Source organism: Ranitomeya imitator, chromosome 2 (assembly GCF_032444005.1).
Source record: "Ranitomeya imitator isolate aRanImi1 chromosome 2, aRanImi1.pri, whole genome shotgun sequence".
In the NCBI taxonomy this organism is placed as follows: domain Eukaryota; kingdom Metazoa; phylum Chordata; class Amphibia; order Anura; family Dendrobatidae; genus Ranitomeya; species Ranitomeya imitator.
Window position 1 is genome coordinate 255997179 of NC_091283.1, and position 19136 is coordinate 256016314.

The window sequence follows — 19136 nt, forward strand, 5'->3', positions numbered from 1 at the left end:
ATGGGGTATTGCCTAAGCTGAGGTAATATGGTTCCCGGGGCAGTTTCTAACAGTATAGGAGCTACTGATAAAAATCCTACATCAGTGTCTCCTTTTGCCCATAGGCTGTCAGGAACCCGAGACAAGTCAATTTTTGCTTGTTGAGTGTAAATTTCGGGAAAATCCTCCATTGCCTGTATTCTAACATATGGTTCCAGAGTTTCTGCATCTTCAGGGATGGTCAGCATAACTGTGCCATCTTCTCTAAAATAGATGTTTGCATGCATTTTACTTAAGACATCAGTACCCAACAAGCAGGTAGGTGCACCTTTAGCAAATAAAAATTTGGATACAAAAGTTTTAGGGCCAAAGCTCACATTTAAAGGTTTTCTAAAGGGCAACGCCTGAATTTTACCATCATACCCTTCTGCATATGTAACTTTTGAGGATATATTGTCAGGATATGGTAAAAAGTCCTGATTTAAAATGGAGGATGTTGCTCCCGTATCTATCAGAAAAGGTACATTTTTACCCTGAACTTCAACTTGTATTATTGGTCTTCTAGAAGGAAGAGAGACCTGCATAACTTTCAGTCATTCTGAGCTGTCTGTTTGATCAGGCACTGGGTTATTTATCCTATTTTTGGGTACAAAGGTTCCTGAATCTATATCTGTTTTTCTCTTCCTACATTCCCTTTGGAAATGTCCTGGCTTCTTACAGTAATGACAAGTAAACTTTTGATTAGCAGAGCCAGTATTAGCCTGTGCAATTCTTACTGGCTTAGAATTTTCTCTTAAGTCCATTTCTATCCCTACAGCTTTCTGTCTAGCCAGGTGTGGGTCTTCCAAGGTTCTCCAATCAGGGGTTGCGGCCTTAAGCTTTTCCTTCACTTTTGGAGACAATCCATCTATAAAGGTTTTTGTAACTAACCTCATCATTCCTGGAGCGGTTAGATCCATGCCTTCATCTCTGAAATTATTTTCTACACTTAGATAATATTCGTCTACTGATTGTCCAGATTTCTGAGCCACCACTCCCGTTGTTCCTCTCTGCCTCTGTCTCTCCCTCATGAAAACCATTAAGTGATCTACAAATTGTGTACCTGATTCTATCGTTTGTAAGGCACCATCTCCTGCTTGGGGCCTATGTACCTGTAGATTTGCTAATAGCTCCTGGAAGAGTCCAGGAGTCATTTTCATTCTACATGATTCTTCTCCATCTGCCCAAACTCCAGCGTGAGTCTGCATAATTTGCTGTATATATTGTGCAAATCTAACTGGACACTGGGTGGGATCTGGTGCGTTATGCAAGAGAGACATGCCTTCAGCGGGGGACCAAGGGAAATATTGTCGAGTTTGGTGATATCTAGTTCCCATTACTCCGTCAGCACCAGGTTCCCTAAAGGGTCTTGGTACTACCCTAACAGGGGCAAGTACAGCGCCATGTCTAGGTGTACCACAGGCTAGGCAATCATTTCTCCAGTCTGGATTTTGTTGTCCACAGTGCGGACATACCCATCCTCCTGGTCCGGCTAAACTTTGAGGTGGTGTTTGGAGAAAAGATGGGGCATGTGGGTTAAGGTATGGGGGTGGGGTATTTTTAGATTCCACATTTTGTTTTTCTCCACAGCCTGTGGGTCTAATACACCACTTTTTACTCTGTTGATTATATGTCCATCCCTCATTTTCTGCTACCCTAGAGACATCAATCAATGCTTGGATCTGATCTATCCATTTCTTGTCTCTGATTATGCCTTTTTTCCTTTCCTGAATTCCTTCCCATAGTTTTCTACTAAAAGCTTCTGCCCTAGTAACTCCAAACTTACTAAAAATCTTTTTCAGCCCCTTAGTGGCATCTTCACCACTTCTCTCCTTTATGATAGTATAGATATCTAATTCTTCTGGTTCCGACTTTGTTTGCTTATTCCCCATTTTCTTATCCTGAGCTTTCTTGCCCTAGGTGGCGTTTGGGTATGAGAATACCTCGTTACCTTCTTCCTAAGGAGCTAGGATGTCTTTTTCTTGCCCTAGGTGGCGTTTGGGTATGAGAATACCTCGTTACCTTCTTCCTAAGGAGCTAGGATGTTTAAACTGTGTTGATGTAAGAAAATCCTGATTCCTACACCTATAGCAAACAACACAAATGCAACCAGACAGAAAAAGAAAAAGAACATACAACGTATCTTGTCCCAGGCTAATTTATCTGTCCTGGGCTCATACTATCATACACTTATCCGTCACCAGGTTTTTGTCAAAGACAGGATCAGAGATTGAACATAGGCGCGGAGGTCTCCCCGAAAGGACGCAACCACGTTGCCCAGTGGGACAGTCACTTCTTCTGTTTCAACCCCCTGGGCGGCTTATAGGGCTATTCCCAACTTCCACACACCTTCTATTCACATTCACTCTCATTCAATGCCGTACTCCGTGAGGTGATCAATTCCTAAATAGTTCAAGAACCCGAGCTATAGGTATCCTCCTCTACTAGAACTACCCGCTAAAGAACACGACACAGAAAATCTTACGGACAGTGCAGGGCAGATATAAGAGATCTAACAGTGTCTCTTACCTGGCCAGGTTTTTGTTCATCTGCCGTCCATTATCCCAGATTCTCTTTTCGTTCGTATTCTGCCGGTGTTCTTGAAGGAATACACAGACCTCGGGTCCCTGTTCAGGCGCCAGGAAATGTCGGGATCACACTCAGTCGGAGCAGCCTTTGGAAGTGGGGAATCACCAGAAATAATACACAAGACACGTCTTGTATAGTGTCACTGGGAAGTCTCTGAAGCACGCCCGCCTTCAAAGTGCTATCCCTTCTTTATATAGTTGTTTCAGTAGGTTTAGTGGTTATACAAGTTTTGCATGTTTAAACAAAGAGACAAAACAGGAAAGAAAGAAAAGAAAAGAAAACAGTTTCGTGGGCGGCAGTTTCACAACAAACAGTACAAAGGCAATTCCACAGACAAGAAAAACAGGATTTCATACTATAGCTAAAATGTCCTTGAATGGACAGGTCAATATTTATCACAAATTCTTTTTTTTTTTTTTTTTTTGTTCATTGAGGTAATCATTTTTGTTCTGCTCTTCACAGGCAGGATGGGGAGATCATATGGGGCAGGATGGATACTCATGAGGGCAGGATGGGAGAACATCTGGCTGACGCCAGGAATGAGACACACGGGGCCAGGCTGGGGGATATTATTAATACCATAGGGGCTAATTTAGGGATATTATTACTGCAGTGATGTATTTATTTTATTTTTTGAGTATACTGTTTTAAATGGGGGGCGGTCCTGTTACTGTATAGAGTGATACTATGTCGCCTTCTTCATGTGGTGTAATGTAGAAGTTGTGAAAAATTAAGTAATGTGTTCTGCAAGCGGAGCTCGAGATAACTGTGTTATTTCCTGCAGAGAGAAGTCCTGGCTGGATGAAATGATGGCGGTCTGTGCTGGATGAAAGATGAAGGACTTCACCTAGAGACGTCACTGGTGAGTCAGTGTGTTACCTATACACTGACACTATACACTGTATACAGAGCTCCTGTGTATAATTTCACTAGTGATCACTATATTATCTGTACACAGACACTGCATACTAAGTACAGATCTCCTGTGTATAATGGCACTTATGGTGATAGTATGGTGCTTTTTTTTAAATTACTGATCAGAATTGTAGTATTCAGTCACTATGTGGTGGTAGTATGTGATCTGGACATGGTGTAGCGGTATTTGTTCCTTGTATGTGCTATTATTCGATCACTGTGGTGGTAATATGTCATCTGGTCATGGTGTTGTGGTATTTGTTCCTTCTATGTGATATTATTGGGCATTTTAAAAATTGAAAAATAAATAAAAATATACCTAAATTGTATTGCATATTTTAACAAATATTTAATAGGTTACAGTAGAGTAGGGCCCGGCCAAAAGTGTCTACCGTGTTATGGTGGCGGCTTAAAAAATCTTTTGTCCAAAACAAAAGCTGCCTGCTATGTATGTGATCTGGTGATGGGAACTGTCAATGTGTGATTGGTGAGAAGTGGAGTTTTTCCAAGAGAGAGCGGTGGGACTGTGGACAGTTCGAGGGGTGGAGCCTGGAGGCGGGGCAGGGGTGGAGCCTGGGCGGAGTCTCAAGGGGGCCCCGAAAATTTTGCCAGTATGGGGCCCCGAAATTTCTAGTGGCAGCCCTGCTGGTCCATCCTCATACACAAGGACCAGTACAACAAGAAGGACAAATAGCGCTTCTGGAGAAATGTCTCCAACTCAGGGAACAATGCCCAGTATTAGCGCTGTCCCTAGTGTTCGTGAATTGGTGCACACCGATGTCCAAGGGGCTTTGCCTCTGGATGTAGCATTTCCCAGATGGGAGGCTTCGGATTCGGCTACTCCAGTCATCCCTAATTTTAATGCCATTCCTGGTATAAATGTGGAGGTGGAAAATTTTGGACCAATTAATTTTTTTAATTTGTTTCTGGCAGATAGCTTGCTAGAGTATATTATCCTACAATCAAATTCATGTGTGTCCCAATTCATCAGCCAGAATCCACGATACTATTATGCTAGGTCAAATTTATGGGCACCAACAAATGTCCTAGAAATGAAAACATATTTAAGACTTACATTAGTTATGGGGCTTGTTAAAAACAAAAAAAAGCATTCGGTCCTATTGGTCTAACGCCCTGTTCAAGCCACCCCAATGTTTTCTGCCGTTCTTCCTAGGACCCATTATGAAATGTTTATGAGATTTTAGTATTTTAAGGACAACAGTCGATGCCTGCCCAGAAATGCCCCAGAACATGACAGACTATTCAAAATCAGACCCATCATCAAAGACTTGACAGAAAAGTACTTAAAGCTTTACACCCCAACAGAAAACATTTCCATTGATGAAAACATTTCCCTTGTAAAATTCAAAGGACGACTGCACCTCAAGCAATTTATTCCTTCTAAGAGGGCAAGGTTCGGACTAAAGCTCTATAAAATGTGCGACAGTTCAACAGGAAACACATCTGCTTTTCACATTTATGAGGGGAAAGATAGCCAACTAAACCCACCAGGATGCCCTACTTATCTGGGGACATCTGGAAAAACCGTTTGGGAGCTGATAATTCCATTTTTACAAAAAGGCTACAATCTGTATGTTGACAACTACTACATCGGCATACCCCTATTTAAAAGTGTGGTTGAACATAACATGGGGGCTTGTGGGACCATTCTCAAAAAATGTCCAGGGTTTCCTTAATCATTGGTCAACGAAAAGTTCAGAAAGGGGCAGTCAGGGGCTTTACACAATGGAGAACTGCTTGCCCTTAAGTATAAGTATAAAAAATGTATTTTTATCCTGAGCTCGATCCACATAGATGCCACGAGGGCCACTGCAGACCAACAGGGATCCACTACTCCAAAACCTGTGTCTGTCATTGACTACAACAAATATATGGGGGGTGTGGACCTTGCAGATCAGGTTCTACAGCCATACCAGGTATCAAGAAAGTCATATATCTGGTATAAAAAGTTAGTTTTATTTGTTTCAGGTGGCCACATATAATTATTTTGTTTTATACAAAAAATCAGTAAATGCAGATACTTTCCTTGATTATTGGGAAAAGGTAAATGAAAATCATGTTTTTGGAAATTTTGTCCCCGCCAATCCTTTAGAATCTGAAGATGTCAGAAGACTCACTGAGGGACATTTTATTGCACTCATTCCAGCAACTGAAACAAGAAAGATCCCCAGAGAAGATGTCGCGTATGTTCCAAGAGAGGAATGAGGCATGATACCCGCTATTATTGCTCACAATGCCCATCATTGCCGGCCTTATGCCTCTGAGAAGGGCAGAACAAAAATGATTACCTCAATGAACAAAAATAAAAAAAAGGAATTTGTGATAAATATTGACCTGTCCATTCAAGGACATTTTAGCTATAGTATGAAATCCTGTTTTTCTTGTCTGTGGAATTGCCTTTGTACTGTTTGTTGTGAAACTGCCGCCCACGAAACTGTTTTCTTTTCTTTTCTTTCTTTCCTGTTTTGTCTCTTTGTTTAAACATGCAAAACTTGTATAACCACTAACAACTATATAAAGAAGGGATAGCACATTGAAGGCAGGCGTGCTTCAGAGACTTCCCAGTGATACACTATACAAGACGTGTCTTGTGTATTATTTCTGGTGATTTCCCCACTTCCAAAGGCTGCTCCGACTGAGTGTGATCCCGACATTTCCTGGCGCCCGAACAGGGACCCGAGGTCTGTGTATTCCTTCAAGAACACCGGCAGAATACGAACGAAAAGAGAATCTGAGATAATGAACAAAAACCTGGCCAGGTAAGAGACACTGTTAGATCTCTTATATCTGCCCTGCACTGTCCGTAAGATTTTCTGTGTCGTGTTCTTTAGCGGGTAGTTCTAGTAGAGGAGGATACCTATAGCTCGGGTTCTTGAACTATTTAGGAATTGATCACCTCACGGAGTACGGCATTGAATGAGAGTGAATGTGAATAGAAGGTGTGTGGAAGTTGGGAATAGCCCTATAAGCCGCCCAGGGGGTTGAAACAGAAGAAGTGACTGTCCCACTGGGCAACGTGGTTGCGTCCTTTCGGGGAGACCTCCGCGCCTATGTTCAATCTCTGATCCTGTCTTTGACAAAAACCTGGTGACGGATAAGTGTATGATAGTATGAGCCCAGGACAGATAAATTAGCCTGGGACAAGAATACGTTGTATGTGATAGTATAAGCCCAGGACAGATAAATTAGCCTGGGACAAGATACGTTGTATGTTCTTTTTCTGTCTGGTTGCATTTGTGTTGTTTGCTATAGGTGTAGGAATCAGGATTTTCTTACATCAACACAGTTTAAACATCCTAGCTCCTTAGGAAGAAGGTAACGAGGTATTCTCATACCCAAACGCCACCTAGGGCAAGAAAAAAGACATCCTAGCTCCTTAGGAAGAAGGTAACGAGGTATTCTCATACCCAAACGCCACCTAGGGCAAGAAAGCTCAGGATAAGAAAATGGGGAATAAGCAAACAAAGTCGGAACCAGAAGAATTAGATATCTATACTATCATAAAGGAGAGAAGTGGTGAAGATGCCACTAAGGGGCTGAAAAAGATTTTTAGTAAGTTTGGAGTTACTAGGGCAGAAGCTTTTAGTAGAAAACTATGGGAAGGAATTCAGGAAAGGAAAAAAGGCATAATCAGAGACAAGAAATGGATAGATCAGATCCAAGCATTGATTGATGTCTCTAGGGTAGCAGAAAATGAGGGATGGACATATAATCAACAGAGTAAAAAGTGGTGTATTAGACCCACAGGCTGTGGAGAAAAACAAAATGTGGAATCTAAAAATACCCCACCCCCATACCTTAACCCACATGCCCCATCTTTTCTCCAAACACCACCTCAAAGTTTAGCCGGACCAGGAGGATGGGTATGTCCGCACTGTGGACAACAAAATCCAGACTGGAGAAATGATTGCCTAGCCTGTGGTACACCTAGACATGGCGCTGTACTTGCCCCTGTTAGGGTAGTACCAAGACCCTTTAGGGAACCTGGTGCTGACGGAGTAATGGGAATTAGATATCACCAAACTCGACAATATTTCCCTTGGTCCCCCGCTGAAGGCATGTCTCTCTTGCACAACGCACCAGATCCCACCCAGTGTCCAGTTAGATTTGCACAATATATACAGCAAATTATGCAGACTCACGCTGGAGTTTGGGCAGATGGAGAAGAATCATGTAGAATGAAAATGACTCCTGGACTCTTCCAGGAGCTATTAGCAAATCTACAGGTACATAGGCCCCAAGCAGGAGATGGTGCCTTACAAACGATAGAATCAGGTACACAATTTGTAGATCACTTAATGGTTTTCATGAGGGAGAGACAGAGGCAGAGAGGAACAACGGGAGTGGTGGCTCAGAAATCTGGACAATCAGTAGACGAATATTATCTAAGTGTAGAAAATAATTTCAGAGATGAAGGCATGGATCTAACCGCTCCAGGAATGATGAGGTTAGTTACAAAAACCTTTATAGATGGATTGTCTCCAAAAGTGAAGGAAAAGCTTAAGGCCGCAACCCCTGATTGGAGAACCTTGGAAGACCCACACCTGGCTAGACAGAAAGCTGTAGGGATAGAAATGGACTTAAGAGAAAATTCTAAGCCAGTAAGAATTGCACAGGCTAATACTGGCTCTGCTAATCAAAAGTTTACTTGTCATTACTGTAAGAAGCCAGGACATTTCCAAAGGGAATGTAGGAAGAGAAAAACAGATATAGATTCAGGAACCTTTGTACCCAAAAATAGGATAAATAACCCAGTGCCTGATCAAACAGACAGCTCAGAATGACTGAAAGTTATGCAGGTCTCTCTTCCTTCTAGAAGACCAATAATACAAGTTGAAGTTGAGGGTAAAAATGTACCTTTTCTGATAGATACGGGAGCAACATCCTCCATTTTAAATCAGGACTTTTTACCATATCCTGACAATATATCCTCAAAGGTTACATATGCAGAAGGGTATGATGGTAAAATTCAGGCGTTGCCCTTTACAAAACCTTTAAATGTGAGCTTTGGCCCTAAAACTTTTGTATCCAAATTTTTATTTGCTAAAGGTGCACCTACCTGCTTGTTGGGTACTGATGTCTTAAGTAAAATGCATGCAAACATCCATTTTAGAGAAGATGGCACAGTTATGCTGACCATCCCTGAAGATGCAGAAACTCTGGAACCATATGTTAGAATACAGGCAATGGAGGATTTTCCCGAAATTTACACTTAACAAGCAAAAATTGACTTGTCTCGGGTTCCTGACAGCCTATGGGCAAAAGGAGACACTGATGTAGGATTTTTATCAGTAGCTCCTATACTGTTAGAAACTGCCCCGGGAACCATATTACCTCAGCTTAGGCAATACCCCATCAGCGCCCAGCAAGAACAGGCGATTTCTCAACAAATTCAGGATTATGTGTTACAAGGTGTTTTGGTAGAAATCAGGTCACCCGCCAATACACCCTTATATCCTGTTAAAAAGAAAGTGTCCTCCAAAGAAACTATGGTGAAATATCGCATGGTGCACGACTTACGGGAAATCAATAAGGTTTTGGCACCGGTCACCCCTGTGGTACCGAATCCTCATACCTTACTGTCTCAAATTCCCAGCACTGCTGCATATTTCACGGTAATTGACTTATCAAACGCATTTTTTTTCTGTGCCACTACATAAGAACTGTTGGCATTTGTTTGCCTTTACATTCAAGGGTAAACAATTAGCATGGACAAGATTGCCACAAGGTATGGTACACTCACCAACTTTGTACTCTGAAGCAATGCAGACCGTGCTAAAAAATTTCATCCCAGAACCAGGAGTAGTCATTCTACAGTATGTAGATGACTTACTTATTTGTTGCCCTGATGAGCAGACGGCAGTTACCTCAACTGTTAATTTCTTAATTTTCCTAGCGCAAGAAGGCTGTAAAGTAAATAGACAGAAACTCCAGGCTTGTCAACAAACAGTCGTGTTTTTAGGTCACTGCATATCACAGGGCATCAGACACCTCACACCTCAACGTACGGAAGCCATACGTAACATGCTTGAACCCAGGAATCACAAACAGCTGCGTGCTTTCCTAGGTATTGTTTCACACTGTAGACAGTGGATCATACATGCAAGTCAACTCATGCAGCCTTTATATGACTGTATTGCCAACACACCATATTCACTCAGTGAAGAGGCTAAACAGTCATTTTCCTCTTTGAAAACAGCACTGGTATCAGCTCCGGCTTTGGGACTCCCAGACTACACTAAACCTTTTCAATTGATGGCAGCTGAGATATCCTCACATGCTACAGGGGTGCTCACACAAAAACATGGAAACAAACAGAGACCTGTGGCATACATATCAGCTCATCTGGACCCTGTAGCTAGAGCCGCACCTTCTTGTGTAAGAGTAGTAGCCGCAATTTCACTGTTATTAGATAAAGCTTCTGAGATTGTTCTTGATCACCCACTTCTAGTTCAGACCACTCATGATGTACATGGCATTCTTAACCAGGTCCAACCTAAACATATTTCAATGGCCAGACACCTCCGTCTCCAATGTTCCCTACTACTGCCGCCCAACATTTCCTTTGCCAGGATTCAGACTCTTAATCTCGCGTCTTTGCTCCCTTTAGAGTCTGAGGGGGGTACCATACCTGAGGAAACTGCACTCTCCAACTCCTTTGAAACTGCACTCTCCAACTCCTTTGACCCATCAAAGTCAATGCATGATTGTGTACAATTAATGGAACAAGAGACTCAGGGCTTATGTAATGTACGTGACAAGCCACTCTGTAATGCTACATTTGAACTTTTCATAGATGGCAGTAGATATGCAGATATGAATGGACAATTTCATACAGGTTATGCGGTAGTAACTCAGCATGAAGTGCTGAAAGCAGAACCTCTCCCTGCTAATCAGTCTGCACAAGAAGCAGAACTTACGGCATTAGTTGAAGCTCTAAAAATAGCCAAAGATCAGACAGCAAACATATACACTGATTCTAGATATGCACATGGCATTATTTTCGATTTTGGCGTAATATGGAGAGCCAGAGGTTATATGACTGCTTCAGGCCAACCTGTTAAACATGCCTCCCTCATTAGACAGATTCTGGAGGCAGCACAAGAAACTAAAGAAATAGCGGTGATAAAGGTAGCTGCACATGTGAGACTCGACACCGAGGAAGCCAGGGGTAACGATAAAGCCGATAAGGCAGCAAAACAGGCAGCACGTAAACCCTTACATTATGCCCACACACTAGATAGCTCTGAAGATGATGAGGAAAGATTGAAGGAAGCTCAGAAACAGGTAGACGACGAAGAACGAGGGCAGTGGCAGAAAAAAGGGGCAGAAGATCAGCAAGGATTATGGAAAAAAGGAACTTTGTTGTGTTTACCCAGAGCCTGGTACCCCGCAGTGGCAAGTGACCTCCACCTACCCACGCATGTGTAGGCAAATGGTATGATGCTCAAGGTAAAAGAAAGGTGGTTGGCTCCAGGCTTTGGTAATTTTGCTCGGAACATGTGTGCTGCATGCGCTATATGCCTGGCACACAATCCAGGTCAGGCCATTAAAACCCCAACCAAGCATCATGTAAGACCACTGTATCCCTTTCAAAGACTCCAGATCGACTACATCCAACTTCCTAGGTACAATGGATACGAATATGTGCTTGTGTGTGTGGACATGTTCTCAGGGTGGCCAGAGGCTTATCCAGTTCGTAAAGCCTCAGCAAAAACTACTGCCATTAAAATAGCACATGAACTGATACCCCGTTACGGCATGCCTGAGGTGATCGAGTCAGATAGGGGTACCCATTTTACTGGGGAAATATTCCAGAATGTTATGAAAATGTTGGGAGTAGAAAACCAGTTTCACACTCCATATCATCCACAGAGTTCAGGTAAAGTGGAAAGATTAAATGGGACAATAAAATTAAAAATCCAGAAGGCCATGGCAGAAACAGGAAAGCCTTGGACCGAGTGTCTACCACTTGCCCTGTATTCCATCCGAAACACCCCAAGGGGGAAGGCTAAGCTGTCACCACATGAGATTCTTTTTGGTAGAGCAGCAAATTTGGGTTGTTATTTTCCACAACAACTGATGTTGAATACTGAGACTTTAACTGCTTATGTACAAGAATTACAAAAACGTTTAACTAAAGTGCATTCGCAAGTTTTTGCTTCCCTTCCAGATCCAGAAAATCTCGAAGGAGGCCACAAGTTGGAACCTGGTGATCAAGTGGATTTGGCTCACAGATTGGTATTGCAGCACTCAGCTTTGTGGGATCTGCCTGAGGGTACATTTTGGATATGCGGAGAAGGAGCATATAAATGGCTTCCCATAGGTATAAAGGGTACTTGTACATTAGGACGCCTAACCCCGGCTACTTTCATAATTTCAAATAAACAAGTGAATATGCAAGCCGTGCCCAAGCACACACTGTATAAAAGAGCTGCAGATAACTCACCACGTCCCTCGGGGAGGCCGCATATAGTACAAATGGGAATTCCCAACAAAATTGCTAGTACCATTTTTATTTATCCTATGTTAACACAAATGTGGGATAAATTAGTTAGAGCCACGGATTATCTAGATGATCAGATTTGGGATATATTGGACATATTAAATACTAGTATAGCTGTACAGAATCAGCTTATAATAGTCACTAACCAACATACCCTGGTATTGGATTACCTAACTGCCTCACAAGGGGGTATGTGTCAAATCATCGGACCCACCTGCTGTCATTATATAGACCCGAATAGTACTATGAGTATGAGATTTAAATTAAAAGACGTACAACGAATCAGGGATCAGTATGACAAAGACAATGACCAAAATAAGGATAGCTGGTGGTCAGATACCTTTTCTTTTCTTAACCCGGCCAATTGGTTCAGAGGGATCGGTGGGTGGGTTACCGGGATTATGCAAAGCCTAATACATACAGTTATGGTTATTGTAATTATATATGTATTATTCAAGGTTGTACTCAAGGGTATCTCGGTATGCACAAATAAATTTTGTGTAATGGATGCGAGAATATAAAGTTTTTTTTTTGTAATATCACAAAAAGAATGACTAAAATGATCGACAAGGTTTTGAATGGAATATGTCAAAGGGGGGATTGTGAAGAGCAGAACAAAAATGATTACCTCAATGAACAAAAATAAAAAAAAGGAATTTGTGATAAATATTGACCTGTCCATTCAAGGACATTTTAGCTATAGTATGAAATCCTGTTTTTCTTGTCTGTGGAATTGCCTTTGTACTGTTTGTTGTGAAACTGCCGCCCACGAAACTGTTTTCTTTTCTTTTCTTTCTTTCCTGTTTTGTCTCTTTGTTTAAACATGCAAAACTTGTATAACCACTAACAACTATATAAAGAAGGGATAGCACATTGAAGGCAGGCGTGCTTCAGAGACTTCCCAGTGATACACTATACAAGACGTGTCTTGTGTATTATTTCTGGTGATTTCCCCACTTCCAAAGGCTGCTCCGACTGAGTGTGATCCCGACACCTCCATGACTAATATACAATCTTCCACAAAGAACCACATTTTTTAACTGTTTTGACATTCAAGCATTTGGTTTATTTAGTGACAGACACATTTGAGTAGAGCTGACCTAACAATTTCCGGGGGTAGGTGGGGGGATGTCTCCAGAGACACAAGCTGGGCACAATATATTGGGCACTACAATGACATTTTTGCAGTTTTTGCTGTAAAACTTCCACTACGTGTTTCTGGAAATCATCCATGTAGTGAAAATGGTCACTATATCCATAAATGAATTCACAGAGGGGTGTCATTTCCAAAATGGGGTCACTTCAGGGGGAATTCTGTTGTTCTGGCACTTAGCAGCTCTCCAAAGTGCCATAACAGCAGAATCCCCCTGAAGTGACCCCATTTTGGAAATAACACCCCTCTGGGAATTGGAAATGACACCCCTCTGCAAATTCACCTATGGGTGTAGTGACCATTTACCTATCTACCTATTTTCCAATGTAAAATCTGGGGTTAAAAACATTTTAGTGGTAAAAATTAATTACCACTGCCCAATGGTGTAATTTTCTATGGATCAGCTGTGGTGTCAGTTTGCTCACTGCACCTCTAGAAGAATTCATTCAGGGAAGAATTTTGTAAAATGCAGTCACTTTTGGGGGCTTGTACTATTCTGGCACCTCAGGGGCTCTGAAAAAGTGACATGTCACCCACAAACAATTCCGGCAAAATCTGCTCTCCAACATGGTGCTCCTTCCCTTCCGAGCTCTGCCATGCGTCCAAACAGTGGTTTACCCCCACATATGGGGTGTCAGCATACTCAGGACAATTTGCACAACAACTTTGGGAGTCCAATTTCTCCTGTTACCTTTTGAAAAAAAAATTGAGGGCAAAAAGATAATTTTTGTGGAAAAAATATGATTTTTTACTTTCACGGCTCTACGTAATTAAATTCTGTGAAGCACTTGGGGGTTCAAAGTTCTCACCACACATCTAGATAAGTTCCTGGGGGTCTACTTTCCAAAATGCGGTCACTTTTTGTGGGTTTCCAATATTTAGACACATCCGGGGCTCTGACAATGTGACATGTCACTCCCAAACAATTCCAGCAAAATCTGCTCTCCAATATGGCGCACCTTCCCTTCCGAGCTCTGCCATGCGCCCAAACAGTGGTATTCCGCCACATATGGGGTATCGGCGTGCTCAGGTGAAATTGTACAACAAATTGCATGGAGCAATATCTCCTTTTACCCTTATGAAAATGCAAAATATGGAGCTAAAAAGATTTGAGAAAATGGTATAAAATTCTGTGAAGCACCTGTGGTTTTAAGGTGCTCCATACAGATCCAGATAAGTTCCTAAGGGGTCTAGTTTCCAAAATGGTGTCATTTGTGGGGTGTTTAGGCACATCAGGGGCTCTCTAAACGTGACATGGCAACCACTAATTATTCCAGCATATTTACAATCAAATAAGCAAATGGCGCTCCTTCCCTTCCGAGCTCTGTCATGTGCCCAAACAGTAGATTTCCCCCACATTTGGGGTATCGGCGTGCTCAGGAGAAATTGCAAAACAAAACGTATAGTCCATTTTCTCCTGTTACCCTTGTGAAAGTAAAAAAAATTAGGTCTAAAGGAAAATGTTTGTGAAAAAAAGTAAATGCTTATTTTTTCCTTCCACATTCTACTCATTCCTGTGAAGCACCTGAAGGGTTAACTAACTTCTTGAATGGAATGTGGTTTTGAGCTCCTTGAGGGGTGCAGTCAGTTTTTAGACTGGTGTCACTTTTGGGTATTTTCTGTCATACTGAACCCCTAAGCTCACTACAAATGTGATGTGGTCCCTAAAAAAATGGTTTTGTAAATTTTGTTGTAAAATGAGAAATCGCTGGTCAACTTTGAACCCTTATAACTTCCTAACAAAAAAAAAAATTGTTTCCAAAATTGTGCTGATGTAAAGTAGACATGTGGGAAATGTTATTTATTAACTAATTTGTGTGATATAACTGATTTAAGAGCATAAAAATTAAAATTTTGAAAATTGCAAAAGTTTCAACATTTTCGCCAAATTTCCATTTTTCTAACAATTAAACGCAAGTCATATCAGGGAAATTTTACTACCATCATAAAGCACAATATGTCACAAGAAAACAATCTCAAAATCACCAGGATTCATTGAAGCGTTAATATGACCTCATAAAGTGACACTGGTCAGAAGGCAAAAACAGGCTCTGGTGCGAAATATTTTTCTGTACAACCTTTTGAGGCAATCACTGCAATCAAACGATTCCTGTAACTGCCAATGAGACTTCTGCACCTCTCGACAGGTATTTTGTTCCACTCCTCAAGAGCAAACTGCTCCAGTTGTCTCGTGTCTGAAGCTCTTTCCAAAGATGCTCAATAGGATTTAGGTCAGGGCTCATAAAAGGCCACTTCAGAATAGTCCAATGTTTTCCTTTTAGCCATTCTTGGGTCATTATCCTGTTGCAAGATCCATGACCTGCGACTGAGACCAAGCTTTCTGACACTGGGCAGCACATTTCTCCCTAGAATCCCTTGATAGTCTTGAGATTTCATTGTACCCTGCACAGATTCTAGACACCATGTGCCAGATGCAGCAAAGCAGCCCCAGAACATAACAGAGCCTCCTCCATGTTTCACAGTAGGGACAGTGTTTTTCTTGACTTGCTTCATTTTTCTGTCTGTGAACATAGAGCTGATGTGCCTTGCCATAAAGTTTCATTTTTGTCTCATCTGTCCATAGGACATTCTCCCAGAAGCATTGTGGCTTGTCAACATGTAGTTTGGCAAATTCTAGTCTGGCTTTTTTATGATATTTTTTCAACAATGTTGTCCTCCTTGGTCGTCTCCCAAGAAGTCCACTTTGGCTCATACAAGGACAGATGGTGTGATCTGACTCTGATGTTCCTTGAGATTGAAGTTCACCTTTAATCTGTTTAGAAGTTTTTCTGGGCTCTTTTGTTACCATTCGTATTATCCTTCTCTTTGTCATCAATTTTCCTCCTGTGTCCAGGGAGGTTGTCTACAGTCCCATGGATCTTACATTTCTGAATAATATGTGCAACTGTAGTCACAGGAACAAGAAGCTGCTTGGTGATGGTCTTATAACTTTTACCTTTAACAGGTTTGTCTATAATTTTCTTTCTAATCTCCTGAGACAACTCTTTCCTTCGCTTCCTCTAGTCCATGTTGAGTGTGATACACACCATGTCACCAAACAGCACAGTGAGTATCTGTAGCCCTATATACAGGCCACTCACTGATTCCAAGATTGTAGACACCTGTGATGCTAGTTAATGGACACACCGCAATTTAACAAGTCCCTTTGTCACATTATTTTCAGGGGTACCATCATTTCTGCCCAGGCCTATTTCATGAGTTTTATTTTTTTTAAATTCTGTGGAAGAATGGTTGAAAAGGAATGTCTGACTTTCACTTGTTTGTTTTCATAAATCTTTTATTTCTCATTACTTTAGTCAGATTCAAGTTATTTCTGTGACCATTGTGGGTTTTTCTGTCATTAAACGAGGGGTACCAACAATTTTGACCACACATGTATAGATTATAACCCTCAGTGAATTAATTTATAAAATGGAATCACTTTATGGGAGTTTTGACTATTCTGGTTTTCTGTCATTTAGTCATATTAGGGCTTCTGCATATGGTGTGTCCAATCTCATCTGGGATCTGTTCCTGCTCTCCAGCTGGAGTAATCTGCTCCCTACTTCAGCCAATTGGAAAGTACCACACCCTACTAAAGCTCAAAGCACATGGCCGGAATCTGCCAGAAACAGCGTTGTTCTCCTCTGGTTCAGTCCTCTGTGCTCAGCTTGTGTATTTGTTTCCTGTTGTGACCGTTGCCCGTTTACTGACTACTCTTGTGTCTTCTGATTCTGTCCCTCCGGTTCTGACCCAGCTACCTGACTATTCTTTTTGCCATCTAATACCACAGAATAGCAGGTAACACCATGGTCCAAGCCTAGGGGTCCCAGTGTAAGTCCAGATCCATGTAATGGTGTTAAAGGGCGATGAGCAAGGCGATCCTTGGGATATGGAAAGCAGAGAAGATAGTGCCAAGCATGTTCATGGTGGAGATCTTTTGAGCTGCCAGTTGACCACGAACATTGCTCCCAATACATTGTGTCTGCAAACTATTCCAGCTAGATCTGCAGTCAAACAGCTAAATGGCGCTCCTTCCCTTCTGAACACGGCCATGTGCCCAGAGAGTAGTGCACAATCGTATGTAGGGTATTGTGAGAAGCTGGAAAATAATTTGTAAGATCCATTTGTTTTCTATTATCCTTTGTAAATAATTCCAAAGTTATCACCACATAAAGTGACCACGTCAGATTGTAAAAATGGGGCCTGATTAAGAACCCAAAACTGGAAGAGGATAAATCAGAGGATTCTGGACACTACTGTAATCAAAAACTGACTATAGACAATAACATCTACTGAAATGCTTAAACTGAACAGTCTCCATCAGTAATAAATGAGCAGCTAGTGGTGAAACCTCTCTGGGGGAATTAGAGCACGGGGCTCGGTGACTTCACAATCTAAACTATCGGAAGCTCCAATATTTTCTGTCAGATGAGTTTCAAGAAGAAATATTACACATTTATAGAGAACTGTGTATAATAGTGCAGAGCGGAGATGTCTTAAAGGGAACCTGTCAGCATGATTGTGCTCAGTGACTACAGACACTCTCTGGTCGGTGCCATTATACCGATTACACCGATACCTGGTGATGAAATCTGTCTTGTGGTTGTTGTTTAATATGCATTTGTAGTTTTCAGTTAATGAAATTCTCGTGCTCTGGGGCGGGGCTTTGTGGTGCTCTGGGGCGGGGCTGTGGGCGGGGCTTTATGGTGCTCTGGGGCGGGGCTTTATGTGGTGCTCTCATTACATATCCATCTGTATTAGCTTATGACAGGTCACCGATCCCTCACTACAGGGGCTGACAGCCCCTCTGCGTTTGGATAGGAGACCCTGTGGCATGACATAGGGACCCGATCGCTGCCATGGAGAGCCAAAGTCGTCATGATGACATCCGGGTCTCCAGACCCGAGAGGCTAGATGTCATGCTCAGTGATGATCAGGAAGTCTCTCAGGTCAGTGTATAGAAGCGATCAGCCTGCACAAAATGATTGTCCTATAGTGGGACACAGTGTAAAACTAAGAATGAATTAAAAAATACCAAGAGCCCGTATATTACTACTCACCTGGGTAGTCATATGTGGCAATCTCCTCTTTACACCGCTCATCCCCCCTCACATATGTCTCTGTAGTATTAATATGGGTCAGATCTTCACCCTGAAACAAATATTATAAAAGTCACCGACAGATGGAGAAGTCCCATCTATGATCAGCTCTAATCCTGCCATCTCCACCGTTCTCATTATACAAGTATAAAACATATAATACTGGTGGATAAAACAAGACTGAGCACAAGACCTTCACCGGCGTCTACACATCATAGGGGAGGTCTCCTGACACCTTTTCTCCATCTACCTGATGATCCTGAGAAGCATTGGGATCTTCTTGGTTGCAGTCCTGTGGAAGAAGAGGACGGGGACATCTCTCTGGTGTTGTCCTCTTACTGGATAGATCTGGAGGAAACACATACAGGGAGTGAATTCATTCTTTACATACAGATAATTATAGGCCGTGTGTATTTAGTCCTGTCTATTACCTGGAGATGTGAGGGGCTGGGGAACCTCCATTATGACGTCCTTGTACAGATCTCTGTGTCCTTCTAAATACTCCCACTCCTCCATGGAGAAATAGACAGCGACATCCTGACACCTTATAGCAGTGGTCCCCAACCTTTCTGACCTTGAGAGCCACATTCAGCTTAGGGAGAGGGTCGCGAGCCACATCCAGCTCCCACCTCCTTCAAAGTAATATCAACCAAAGCCCTCATTACAGGCATAATAACCAAAGCTTTTCCACAGAAATCACTCCAGAGCAGTATACTGAGATCCAGGGGTATTCTCCCAACACACTGTCACATCCAGCTTTGAGCACCTCCTCTAACAGGTAGTACAAACCTCCAGCGTACCATACCTAAAACATCTCTGAACCCCTAAGACC

The 19136-nt window shown here is 42.1% G+C and overlaps 1 protein-coding gene across 2 annotated transcripts in view; it reads right to left on the reverse strand.

Annotated features, from left to right (window-relative positions):
* The window catches only part of LOC138662970 (oocyte zinc finger protein XlCOF8.4-like), a 37368-nt gene extending 18437 nt beyond the window's left edge, over positions 1-18931 (reverse strand). For both annotated transcript variants that reach the window (XM_069748995.1, XM_069748994.1), the window contains exons 1-3: positions 18736-18931; positions 18555-18652; positions 18266-18356 (exon numbers count right to left, since the gene is read on the reverse strand). In XM_069748995.1, coding sequence (XP_069605096.1) covers positions 18266-18356; positions 18555-18652; positions 18736-18892 — 346 coding nt within the window. In that variant the 5' untranslated portion in view covers positions 18893-18931. The remainder of the gene's footprint in view (positions 1-18265; positions 18357-18554; positions 18653-18735) is intronic.
* Between the last annotated feature and the right edge of the window lie 205 nt (positions 18932-19136).